Genomic DNA, 14,043 nt, shown 5'->3' on the forward strand with positions numbered 1-14,043 from the left:
TCTGCCTCAGCCTTAGAACCACAGGGAAAACTCCTTAAATCTTATATTCACTTAAAGGTGTGTATTAGGGGAGAGGGGAGAGAAAATAGAAGATACTTGATGCAAAATAAAAATCAGATATAAAACAACTATTTCTCCCACATACAAGTGTACATTAACAAAAACAAAGCTGCAGGAATAACTTTAACTTTTAAATTCTCTGAGGAGATTTAGACTTAAACATCAAAAAATAAAGTGTTGTGTGGAATGCTAAATCAGCATTTCACATTTCACCTCATCTCCATCCAAACAATTCCCTCTAGGCCCTTGTCTTCTGTTAAGCCTGATAGGTTTGTGATGATCCTCTCCAATTTGTAAACTCATTCTGCCAATCAGTTTCAACTAAAGGACCCAGAAGCTACCCTTTTAACAAGGCTTCCTAAAAGTTGCAATATTTCAAAATCACTATTTAGTCACCTATACTCAAATTTATACTCAAATTTAAAGAAACTCAAAGCAGAAAAAAACAACCAGTGGCCCAAGATCGAAGTTCAGCTCTGCTATGGGACTTGAAGACACTAAAAAGTTGCTGGCTTAAGGAGAAAAGTGCTGTCCCTGTCCCAGTGCTCATAGGAAACTCAGTGGAGAAAACATGTACATAAGTATATATAAAATAAATACAATTGTAAGCAAATACTGTGTCAAATCCTAGAATTACAAGATAGCTGGGTAATGCCTATTTTTCTAAATAAATATATTTTTAAATAATAAGCACATTATAACTGTGATACTGCTACATGAAAAATGATAGAATAACATTGTTTCCAACTCTCACTAAACAAAAATTTATTATTAACTAAGGAGTTGACATTGTAGACAGACAGTGATACTTAAAATCAGGAAAACATGAATTCAAATCCAACCTCGGACATCTGTTAAGCTGTGTTACCATGGTCACATTGCTGAATTTATCTCAAGGTTCATTTCCTCTCTTGTAAAATAAGGTTAACAATGGCATTCATCTCTCAAGGCTATTTTTTCCCTATTATATATAAAAATGATTTTTAACATTTGTTTTTAAAAACTTTGAATTCCAGATTCTCTCCCTTCCTAACTCCCCACAGCTCCTCATTGAGAAGGCAAACAAACAAAAAAGTCATTATGCAAAACATTTCCATATTACACATGTTGCCAAAGAAAACAGAACAAAACAAACAACAATCTCAAGAAAAATAAAGTAAAAAAAAAAAATGTTTCAATCAATATTCAGACACCATCAGTTCATTTTTTAGGAATGGACAGCATTCTTCATCATAACTCCTGCAGTTATCTTGGATCATTGTATTGCTGGGGATAGCTGTCATTCACAGCTAATAATTTTTCAATATTGTTACTTTGTAGACAATATTTTTCACACTTTGTATCAGCTCATGTAAATCCATGTTTTTCTGAGTGCACCCTGCTCATCATTTCTTATAAATGCCTAAATATTCTAAAACCATAGCAACTCCATTTTCTTTCCCAATGTCAAAATTTGAGAATTGGAAAGGACCTTGGGATCATCCAGTCCAAACAAAAGGAATCACCAATTGTAACATATCTGACAGGTGCTGGAGAACTGAGATTCCCATCTGATAGCTCTTAAGGTAGCTTATTCTTAACTTTGGACAACCTTAATTCTTAGAAATTTTTCTCCCCCAGACTTCAGGCATAAATTTGCTTTTTTACAATTTCCATATACTACTTTTGGTTGTGCTTCTGGGGTCTAAGAACAAAATCCATCCCCTTCTCCACAGGTTAGTCCTTCAGATATCTGAGAATAGATATCATGTCCTTTCTGAGTCTTCTCTATGCCAAACACCTTACAAATCCTCATGATAATCCTTTTCCATTTTTTAATAAATTATCTCGTATTGTACTTTTTGTCAAACCATTTCATGTGGGGCCAAATGACAGCAATAGTAAGAGTAGAGAATAGTGAGAAGAGCCTTGCTGTGTTGAGCAATTCATCTTTGGGATGTTATCTTTTAAAATTAGGAAATTCTGCTAAATGGCAAGGTCCTTTCAAGCTCTAAATCCGATTTCCCTAAACGCCCTTCAGGTTCTAAAGACTAAGATTGGTATGACACTCAGTTTTTCCCTAGACAATTACCCTATTACGTCTATTTTCTATCCCCTTGACATGCTACACCTAGGAAGGCAGTGTTTGTTTATTTAGTCCCAATGATTTCATCAGTGTAGAAATTACCTCTACTAATGCATATCAGAACTTTGATACTTATAATCTTAAAAAGTTACCTCGGAGCAACGGGTGGGTAAGTGTAACTAATCAGGGTTATACATCTAGTATCTTCAAAGCCAGCACTTGAAGCCAGATCTTCCCAACTCGAAAACTAGCCCTTTTTTCACTGTACCCAGGTTCTTAAACAATGGTTCTAGACCCTTTTTTGAAGGCCTTATAACTGAATGTGTGGGTTGCAAAATTATGATTTATTATCTGCAAATTTTGATTTGTATACCTGTTATACATAACTACCTAACTATGGGTCATGTAAAAATTTCTCAGGGGAAAAGAGATTTCGAATGGAAAAAGTTCCAGAAGGCTTGCACTATATACCACGCTGCCTATGGGTTTTTTTTATTATTATTTCATCTAAACCTATAAAAGATTAAATATGATGCTTTTAAAATGCTAGCATCTTGGGAATATTCCACTTAGTCATAGCATTCCTTTTTTTTTGGGGGGGGGGTGGCGTAGGGATTTTTAATAATTTCAACTGAAAACAATATTCTTCAACTCAAACTGTGTAAACTGACAGGGACTTTTTACTTGTGGGTGAATAATCTTTATTTGGTCTGTGTATTCTGGCTCTAATCTGGAAATTTTCAGCAAGAAAACTGGCTGAAAACCAACTTGAATATGCCATTATGATGGATCCAACAAATGCTTTTAGACTCTCCCCGTGGATATACACTGTTGTAGCTATCGAGCAGATGGCTCAAAATGCCATTTTCAATCTGTCCTATTATTAGCTCTTTCTGTGACTTTTTCCTTATAATAGTCTCCTCTTTAGAAACAAAACGAAGCACCCCCACGCCACGACCCACGGCCTGAGAGAATCGGCGTTTCAAAGGGCGAAGGCAGTAACCATCACAACCTTGTGACACTAACTGTGGGAACAGGGTGCGGACGCGAGATGCCTGGGGCAAGGCAAGAGCCACAGAGGTCTGGAGCTGGAAGGGAATGGTCCGCTTCGGCGCGGGTCTGGGAGGAGGGGGGATGTTTCTGAATGGCTGGAGACCCAAACCAGGGCCCCTCTGCCCGTCAGAAACGAAGTTCAAATGTAGTGTTAAAGTGGGAAACCGAGTGAGGAGGGTGGGGTGGAGCTCGGAGGCCTTTACCACGCGTCCCCGTCTCTCGTCAGGAAGAACCGAGTATTCCTCTGAGAGCAGGGCGGCCCAACTCCGTCACAGAGGCCGCTTCTCTAGGACCTTCTCTGTTCCACCCCAAAATTCCCTCGACGCCCCGCTCCGCGGCCCGCGGGAGCCCCGCGAGGCCGAACCGGCGTCTCGGATTGGCCGCCGTCTCGGTCGCGGGCCCGCCCCCTTCCCCCGAGGTGTTCGGCGTCCTCGCTCCCCTCCAACCCTCCCCCCACCCCCGAACTGGCTCCCCCAGCTCTTGCTCCCTAGTTTCCGTTGCGAGGGTAGCGGCGTCTGTTGGTTGTCAAGATGGCGGCGGCGGCAGAGTCGGCGGGGCTGCTGCTGCTGCCGCTGCCAGGCGGGGTCGCCGCCGCCGCTGCTGCTGCAGTCGCTGTCATCGCCACCGCCACCGCTGACACCACCTGCAGAATCGCTGCGCGGGAGCAGGGGCTGGCGCGGCCCACCCTGCAGCACTCGTAACTCGAGGCCTCGGGGATCTAGGGAGTGGGGGAGAGGAAGGGAGGGGAGGGGCAGGGAGGGTGAGGGCGGGGGGCGGGGACGCGGGAGGAGGGCACCGCGCAGCTGACATGAGGGAAGCGTCTGGGGGTCAGCAGAGAGTCGAGGCGGCTCTGGGCTGAGAGATGCTGACGGGCCGGTCTGGGGCCAGGAGCCCACCCCGGGGATCGGGCACCGCGCCTGGCTCCCCGGGCCCCCACTGGAGAAGCAACTTTACCCAAGGGAACAACTTATATCAGTATCCTTCCTTGGCAAACAGCTTCTGAAAGGGTGATGGGTGATAAGCAGTTCTGGGGTTCCGAATGAATGACGATCATGTCCAAGACCTAGCGCCCCCTCCCCTCCACCTCGACCTCCGCTGCTTGTGCTTGTGTCATTGATGTCGGATTCGGGACCGTCGTTGCCCAGTCTGTCCTTGAAAATAAGGTCTATGCTCGAGTTAGTTTTTGAGGCAGCTTCTTCCTTTGCCGGGCTACCTTATTCTCATTTATTCCGAGGTTTGTTTGTTTGTTTTTGTCATTTTTTTGTGCATTTTAAAATCCTTTAGTCTCAGAAGCACATTTCTTAGCGTTTCCTCCCCCCTCTGTGTGTCACAAAGGTGACTGAATCTTTTAACTCTTGATAACTGAAGCCTAGAGGTAATGCCAGTACCGAATTTTATCAACGTGACATTTCCTTTCACCTGACTTTTTCACCAAAATGTGATGAAAAGATTTCTTCAGAGCTCATTTTTTTTCACCCTATGTCCACAAACTGTCTCCTTGACAAAAGAGAGGTACAAGAGACTTGGGTAACTCACAAAGTGAGTAATTTACTTGAAACAAGTGGAAATTTAGAGTCATGGGGGAATGAATGAATTAAAATATAGAAACATACATGCGTACTTACTAACCATTTCATAATATGGTGTTCTGGTAAATATGTGCGTGGTATGGAAACAGTAAAATATTAACTATGCTTATTCCTTTAAAAGATATTATTTATGATAAACCTTGGGTTTTCAAAGTGATAAATGATGGCGATGCTATGTAGTATTTTTACAAGTATCAATTACTTTTATTTGTCCCAGGCTTTAATTTCTTCTGGTATTTCTGCTGGAAAATTAGTTCCGAGGATGCATAGTAGCAACTTTCTTTTTATTTATATCTTAGAAAATTATCTGAGACATTGGGAATTTGGTGGATGGTCATACAATAGTTTGTCAGAGGCAATTCCTGAACCCATGTCTTTCTGACCTTAAAACCTTCCTGCTATGATCACGTCTGAGGTGCCCTAGTATAAACCATACCTGAACAAGAATCCCCCCAATCTCCAGAAGACCTCCGCTGTTGGATGCCTTCTACTTGCCAGATTGGGAAAGGTTATGGACCCCTTTTCACAAGAATGTTTTTAAATGCATAAAATAAAATACATAGAATCACAAGGAACCAATTTTGATGAAATATTTATCAAAACTTAAAAAAAAAAAACCTGATGAGTAGCTTGCACTATGCTTATAAACTGGGTTCCATCACCCTATTGGCCATTTTTATTCTGTTCTTCATAATCCAAAAATCATTCTCTCGGGATAAAGGGAAGCAAAATAAAAATTAAGGCCCTGCTTTCTCTCCATTGTCCTTTATAGTCATCCCACCTTACAGTAGTTTCTTAAAAGAATATTAAGTAAAAGAGGCAAATTGTTAAAAGTGCATTTCTCCTCTTACATTGGAATCAGTTATTCTAGTAGAGCCCTTTCACAGAAATAATGAGACTCCCTCTAGGGGTCTTGACTTGGCAATGCAGTTGATTATTCAAGTCAGCAGTAAATTTACCATCATTTATTTTAAATTGCAAATTCCCCTGCGGCAAATATCAGCTACAACAGTTTCCCAAACTTCTACTTTTATATAATATTTTGAGAAAGCCATTCAGTATGAAGGTTCTTATCTAAAACTTGAATAACACATATGTATCTGAAATTTGTAATTATTTCATGTGATATATTTAATATAGTATATTTTTATATAAGTATTCTAAAAATAAATGAAAAGGCATTAGTTAAATTTAATAATAGTGTAAACTTCTTTCTTTTTCTAACAATGCAAACTTGCTTCCTTTTACCCTTCTATATGTATATATAAATAACTATATATGACTAAACATAATGTACTCATAAACATAAAGCACTCAATACTTTTTTAAAAATTTTGTTTTTTCAATTAACATTTTTCTCCCTAAATACTTCTCTCCACACACCCCAGTCATTAAAAATGAAAGGAAAAGAAAAAACTCTTGTAAGAAATATATATAGTTAATCAAAAACAAATGCCATATTTACTGTTTAAAAAATGTCTCATTCTGCACTTTTAAGAGGATAATGTTATTCATTATTGCTCTTCTGGAATCATAGTTGGTCATTGCACTGATCAGTACTAAGTCTTAAAAAGTTGTTTATCTTTACAATGTTGTCAGTATATATAAATTGTTTTCCTGGTCCTAATTACTCTGAGTTGACACAAGACTTGCAAGGTTTCTCTGAAACCATCTCTTGCATCATTTCTTATGACTCAATGATGTTCTATCACATTAATAAAACAATTTGTTCAGTCATTCCACAAGTTATGGGTACCATAAATTTACATTTCAGTGTTCCTACAAGAATTATCACAAAAAAGTTTTGTACATGTATATCCTTTTCTTTACTCTCTTTAAAGTTTAGAATTAGTAGCAATATCACTGGATCAAAAGATATGCACAATTTAGTAATTTTAATTGATTTCCAGAATGCCAGGATCAATTATAATTCTATCAGCAGTACATGAATGTACGGAACCTCCCCACAGAATATTTTTTATTTTACCTTTTTTTTTGTCAACTTTGCCAATCTGAAGAATGTGAAGTGGAACCTCAAAGTTGCTTTAGCTTGCATTAGATGTCTTCCTTTGGAAACAGTCTTTAATATCTTTTGAACTTATCAATTGGAAAATGGGTCTTAATTTTATACATTTTAATAAGTTCCTTATTTGTCTTAGAAATATGTTTATCAGAAAAACTTATACAAAGATTTATTTTCTAGTGATCTGTTCCCCTTCTCCTAGCTGTACGAAATCTATGCTTTCTTTTTAAATAGCTTTTTTTAAACAAACAAAAACCCACTTTTTCCCCCTTCCTTCTAGTTCTCCTCCCCAAATTAATAAAGAAAAAAAAACTTGTAACAAATATGTATAAGCATCTAGGTGTAAGAGTGGAGTGAGAGACTTGGAGTCAGGAAGACCTGGATTTAAATAAAGTCTCAAACACTCAATAACTTTTTTGATCCTGGGCAAGTCACTTAGCCCTTTTTATATATCAGTTTCCTAGTCTATAAAATGAACTGGAGAAGAAAATGGCAAATACTTAAGTAACTTTGCTAAGAAAACTTCAAATGTGGCCCTGAAGAAGTAGTTGGACATGATTGAAGTATCTAAACAACAAATGCATGTAAATCAAGCAAAACAACGGTCATATCTAAAAAGACTTATGTCTTAATTTTCAACTTGATTCCATCACTACTCAAGAGGAAGGTCCTATGTTTCATCCTAAGCCCTTGGATTCATTACTAGTCATTGTGTTGATCAAAGGTTTTGTTACCTATTTAAAAGAAAAGAGTGATTAGAGGGGAGTGTTATCAGTTTCAGTGTTCTAATTTGGTACCATCTGTTCCTTCTCCCCTACTTTTTTTCTTCCAAAACCCAGGTATAAGTTAACTTTCTATCTTTCCTTTTAAATCCCTCTTCAGTATCCATGCTCCATAGTTAGAATTTGTTTGCTTAGGACTATAACTTCCTATTATCTGTCCTCTTTCTTACTCTTCTCCCTCCCTTATCCCTTTTCTCTTCTATTTGTCTACTGAATGAAATGTATTTCTGTATTCCATTTGTTTGCATTATTCTTCTTCACTTCTTTGACCAGTCTTCTACTTGCACTCTATAATTATATGAGATAATTTCCTCCTTCCTTTCTTTCTCTTTTAAACCCCTAGTGTATATTCCTTTCGTTCTGTATTTCCTGTCTGCTTTTAAGATAATCAAAATATTTTTAAAATACTCATATACCTTATTTTATTATACTCTTTTCTGTGATCCTTGATGATGACAGGTGACTGAGAAGACTCATGTATATCTCCCCAAATTAGCATATAAATAGCTCATCCTTCTTTAGTCCTTTATAATTTTTTGCTCATATTTACCTTTTTTAAGGTTTTCTTGGTTCCTAGGTTTATACTTTACAATTTCTGCTAAGCTCCAGTCTTTTCATCAGAAATACTTAGATTTTCTCTATTTCATTAAAGATCCATTTTTTTTTCCCTTGTAGGATATTTTGCTGGGTGAGTTATTCTTGATTGTAGGTCTATATCCTTTGCTTTCTTTATATATCATCTTTCAAAGTCTCTACTCATCTTTGCTAGTGGCTAATAAATGGATCTTGTTTGTAGCTTAAATTCTTGCTTTCCAGTTGCTTGCAGTATTATTTTTTTCCTTGACGTAGAAGCTCAGCATTTTGATTGCATTGTTCCAAGGAATGTTCCTTTTAGAGTTTCTTTAAGAAAGCAATCAGTAGGTTCTTTTTCTTTTCATTTTGTTCTTTGGTTCTAAGAAATCTACACAGTTTTCTTTTATGATTTCCTAAAATATTGTGTCCAAGTTCTTTTGTTGGTCTTGGCTTTCGGTAGTTCAATTATTCTAAAAAAATTTCTCCTCAATCTCATTTCTAGGTCAGTTGTTTTTGTTCAAAAATGCCTATCATAGATTTTCCCCCAGTTTGTTTTTTTTTTTTTTTTGGTTAAATATTTTTTGTTGGATCTTGGTGGCATTTACTTTTATTTGGCTCATTCTAATTTTCAAGGATTCTCTTGGTTGGATAAGGTGTAGTACCTCATTTTCTAAACTGATATTTCTCTTTCCACCTCTTCCTTTTATAGCTCTTCTTTCTTTTCATTTTTTTATCCTAGAACTCCCATTTCTTTTCCATTTGTTTTCTCTACATTTTTCATTCATGAAAATCATTTTTTAAAACTCATTTTTATCACTTCCAGGAATTCTAATTGTATCCAAGCTATTTTTTCCTTTTTTTGGTTGTTTTTAGATATTTTAGAGTCTTTTTTTTTTTTCTAGGTTTGTGTTTGAAATTCCACATTGCCTTAATTTTTCTTCCTGGTCAGATTTTTTTTTCTTTGCTACTTTTTTTCCAGTCTTCTTTCCTAACCAAGGATTTGATGTTAAAATTAAGCTCTGTTAACTTCTGGAGAGACTGGGTAGGCCATTTTGACCCCGTTTAATGTATTCTTGGATCTTTATGTTGTGTTTTCTCAGGGCTGCATTACTTGGAAACAGCTTAGGCTAGGAACCTGCAAGTTTTTCAGTGTGCCCAGAGTGGTCTGATCTAGAAGTCTTAAGTGTGGTATTCCTGGTCTTGAGTTTTGCAAGTTATTGACCTTTGTTTGAATCTGAGCACCACAAATGAGGGCTTACCCTTCATTAGAGGTGCAATAGACAACTTCTGGATTCAGCCACCTCTAGCAATCTGGAAAGCGCTGTAGGTCCAGAGTAACCAAACTGCAGGCTCCCCTTTGATCTTCACTTCCTGATTATTTTGCAGGCTTCAGACAGATCTGTGTGCTGGATTTGTGATTGTTTCACTCCTAAAACTAGTCACAAAGCTGTTTCTTGCTTCTGTGGTTGCTATTCTTTCAGTATACAGCCTAGGGCTTCTGAGATTTCCTAGCCTTAAACCATTCCCCTAGATATGATGTATAATACAAGAAAAATCTGTGACTTAGCACTGCATAAATGAGTAACACACCTGCCACTGAGTACCTGTTCTTAGTCCCCACACAAAGTTAGGGACTTTCTCTTGCCATAATGTACAATTATGCTAGAAGTCACCATAAGCATCTGGCTAGACCTTTTTCTTAAAGGAAACCTCAAGGAACCTGCATTCTAATGAAGAATATACAACATAAAAAATAGGTCTAGTGAACACTTATGCTTGCAGGTGTCCATAATTTAAGCAGGGTTGCTGCTACTCATGGAACAATCTCTAGTACATCAGACTCCAGTTGATCGACATACTGTGGGCTTTCTATGTGTCAGTCACTGTCCTTGGTCCTGGGAATGCCAGTATAAAGGTGAGATAGTGCAGGCCGTTGCATAACTTATTTTTTATTATGAATTCACAAAGTAGTAAATAAATGAGATATATATATACAAATATATACCACTAGGAGGCAGTAAGCTGAAGGAGTCAGGAAAGCCTCAAGCCAAGCCTTGAAAGGGCTTCAAGAGGTTTAGAATCTCTAAACTTGACAGGTGAATTTCAAGAGTTATTGTGGCCAAAAATAAAAATTGCCATACTGAAATCAACTTGAATTTTCCTAATCTTGTTCTCAGTTGATACATAAAGTCTTTCAGAACCTATACTCAAAGCCTTTTAACCTTAGAAGTACCTGTCAACATTTGTGCTGTTACCATGGCTAGAAACTTCATTGTTTGTTATAAAGAAAGTAATCAAAGGCAAAGTCTATTATTTGCGTCTCTGTATTCTCTTTGCTTCTCTTCTAATTCCAGTGCCAATCTTACCTGTCTTACCGAACACTCAGTTTCAGGAACTTTTATACAGTATTGTTTCCTTCATCAGACTTTAAACTGAAAGAATGTATAACTGTAGCATGCCTTCACCACTGCTTCTTCATGGATGCATCTAGGCACTTGGAGTCCAGGATCTTGAAATTTGGAATTACTTTCTATCCACTGCCTCTACTAAATATTACCTGCTGTTGGCCTAAGAGATTCTACCATTGCCTCTTAATAGTTGACATCTCAGGGACTGAGGCAGAGTAGTGATCCTAGAGGGAACAAAGTCCTTTCTTGTGTTTCTGGTCTTTGATCTCTGTGGTCACCTCTCTCTAGATCTTCTGCTACTTTGCATATAATAGGCATTTAATAAGTATATGTTGAATGGTAGACTGCATTTGAATGAAGATTAGTGGAGAAAAAAAAGGGCGGTTATGGGAATATAATACAATTCCGCTCAATAAAAATAGTGAATAGATGGAAATCCAGGGAATAAATCACAAACCTCTCTCATGGACTCATGATATGGTAGTGATGGGAGAATTCAACTATCTAAACATCTAATGAAGCACACTCTTGATCAAAAGTAGAACTAAAGGCAATTGAAAAATTCTCGAGTTACTTTAGTGATAATTTAATTCTTTAAAAGTAGAGGATACAATAATAGCAATTCTGAATAGCAAGCTATTCAGGATCTGAATTTAATCAAGAAGGAACTGGTTACTTAAATAGAAATCATGAGAACCTTGGAGAAAATGAGTTCATTAGAATTTGTCATAGAAAGAAGAGTCTCATGTATATGCTATATTTCAGGAAAGTAAATTTCAAAGTGTTCAAAGAAATAATTAGTAAGCTCATATAGTCTAAAATTTTACAGATGAAATCTATCCAGTATAGATAGTCTCTGAGAATCTATAAGTAACTATATTCCCCTTTGATAATTTTAGTAATTTTGGAAATAATTCATTTTCTACTTTATTTTCTATTATGCTATTATTCTTTTATCTTATTCTACATGTATTGAATTCTGAAAGCTTCATATAAAAAGTAAACTTTTATAATTAATCACTTTAATGAAATTTTCTTTTGGCAAGGCAATTGGGGTTAAGGGACTTGCCCAGAGTCACATAGCTTGTAGATATTAAGTGCCTGAAGTTAGATTCGAACTCGGGACCTCTTGACTTCAAGACCTGTGCTCTATTGGATGTGCCATCTAATGATAATTTTTTTAAAATTTGTTATATGAGAATAAATACTTTCTTCAAATCTCCTGAGTTTTCCTGGAAGTAATTTTTCATGTAGTTATATTTGCTGATAACACTAATCATTATATATTTTATATATTGGATATATTAGAAATTAGTCTAACTTGTTGGCTTCATCTAAAGCAATTGTTATTTAAGAGGTCTTTCAAAAAGATTTGCATATGATACAGACCTCATTGACATTGTTAAAGATTGTAGACTCTCTCCTTCATGAAGACAGGACTCTGTATCTCTTCTAAACCTGACTTTTTTCTCCAAATCTGATTGGCTCCTCTTCAAACTCTGTGTATTTATGAAATGTTTGTTGAATATGCATTTGTTCTTGAATAGAAATTTAAATAAGCTACTTTTCCTTAATTTAACACTATAACTAGAAATATGAAGATCCATCTGGAAAAAAATCTAGAAGAAGAACGTCAAAAATTACTGCAGGAACAAAGAATATGTCGAAGTCGAGCACGTAAATATAGTATTGAATCAAACAGAAGAAGAAAGTAAGTAATTACAGTTTATGCTGAGAGTTTAAAAAGGCTTTGCTGGTTTTATTAGATGATTGAACCTTTTGTTCTTGAAAAACAAAGCTGTGAGGAAAGTTTTATTGATCTAAATAATATTGCATCTTCCAAATAAAGTGCTTTCTTTTTTTGTTCAGGTATTTTGTTTGTTTTTTTTTGTTTTTTTTACTTCACAGATTTTAAGGAAGTAATAAGTTGTTTTTCGAATAGACTGAATTATTCATGTTTAATTTTTACAATAATGTTTTCCTTCCTATTTTTACAACATTTTATGATTAAATAATAGTTTACTATGTAATCTTTTATGTCTGGTTTTGTGACAATTCATATTACTTACTTATAGCTTTTGTGTCACCCACATTCAACCGTGTAGGAAAGCAAATGCATAATATTTAGGGGTCCTCTGAACTTATCCTTTTAAGTTGCCATATTTTCCAGAAACACTGTACCCAAAGTTTGTAAAGGCTTTGAACATGTCAAGGATGAAACCCTACCCCACCCTAAACTGACCTATGTTGTGTGCAGCCAAACTGGACTCCTTATATGTCCTTGGGAGTCAAGACAGGCCACCAATAAGTCTGTACCAGTATGGGAAACCACTTAGCAGCTAGGACTTTATAGATAAGCATAATCTTCATAGTTCACCAGTTCCCAAGGGAAAAGAATGCTACTTTTGCCATCTTGATTATTCATGATTTCTCCTCTCCAACATTCCCATTTCAGTGAGGTTACTATTTCTTTTCCTCTCCTTATTGTAGTTTCATAAATATGTAAGCTTCTGTTTGAATTGTGAACTTTGTGTGTTTGCTCAGGGTTCCACATGCATGTAACAAATCTAGTTGCAAGCAATCTTATGGACTTAACTGTTTTGGACTAATAGTACATATACATATATGTATAGAGAGAGAGGACTATGTATATGTATAATGTTACTGTCTTTAAAGTTATATATAAATTTAAAGTTAAAAATAAAGTTTGTATATATATGTATATATAATTTGAATAATGATATAAACAGGAAGTTATTTGCAAAAAGAATTGGAAATCTTATATAAAAGAATGAAAAATCTAAAATAGATTAATACCTATGTATAAAATAAAGAGAGCAAAATAAAGTACAGAAACTCAGTATTTTTTTTTATTTCCTTGACATTTGTCAGCTTTTCTAGCAATACTTTTTTGGCTGTTTTTTAGGACTAGCTTGTTATAGACCCTTAAAAAAAACTGTTGCTATTTTTCCTATCTTTTACAACTTACTTTAATACATGACTATTAGAGCATATCAATAACATCAAAATGCATCTCTCACAAATTTCTCTTGGGAAAAAAATAACATTATTTACTATTTTTCTTTCTATTATATTATTTTTTAACATTAACTCTTTTGTTCCATTAATTATACTTCTTTAAGTCTTTTCATTAGTACTTTTCCTCTTTGTTTTTAAAGAAAAGAGGGAGATAGAGCATGTCATTTGTTCTCTTTTTTGATTAACCTTTTACTATTCATATATATATGCATTTGTATAAATATACATAGAGAGATCCACATCACAGTGAAGTAGAAGGAGCATTGGATTTTGAAGTTGAAGGATCTACTTTTAAAACCTGTTTCTACAACCTATTTCTTATACAAGTCATTTCCCTTCTTTGCATGTCAGTTTCATTTGTAAAATGAGACTAAATTAGTTAAACTCTAAGGTCCTTTCTTACTCTGTGATTTTGTTATATTTTGTTCACATATTTTCAGCTGATTCTGTA

The 14,043-nt window shown here is 36.0% G+C and overlaps 1 protein-coding gene across 12 annotated transcripts in view; it reads left to right on the forward strand.

The window, feature by feature from the left end:
* Positions 1 to 3,895: 3,895 nt before the first annotated feature.
* The window catches only part of CEP126 (centrosomal protein 126), a 107,616-nt gene continuing 97,468 nt past the window's right edge, over positions 3,896 to 14,043 (forward strand). For all 12 annotated transcript variants that reach the window (XR_004233196.1, XR_004233197.1, XR_004233199.1 and 9 more), the window contains exons 1-2: positions 3,896 to 4,153; positions 12,145 to 12,264. Coding sequence is in view for 7 of the 12 variants with exons in the window: in XM_031961053.1 (XP_031816913.1) it covers positions 4,041 to 4,153; positions 12,145 to 12,264 (233 nt within the window). In the remaining 5 variants the exon portion in view is untranslated. The remainder of the gene's footprint in view (positions 4,154 to 12,144; positions 12,265 to 14,043) is intronic.

The sequence above is a fragment of the Sarcophilus harrisii genome, chromosome 3 (assembly GCF_902635505.1).
Source record: "Sarcophilus harrisii chromosome 3, mSarHar1.11, whole genome shotgun sequence".
NCBI lineage: Eukaryota > Metazoa > Chordata > Mammalia > Dasyuromorphia > Dasyuridae > Sarcophilus > Sarcophilus harrisii.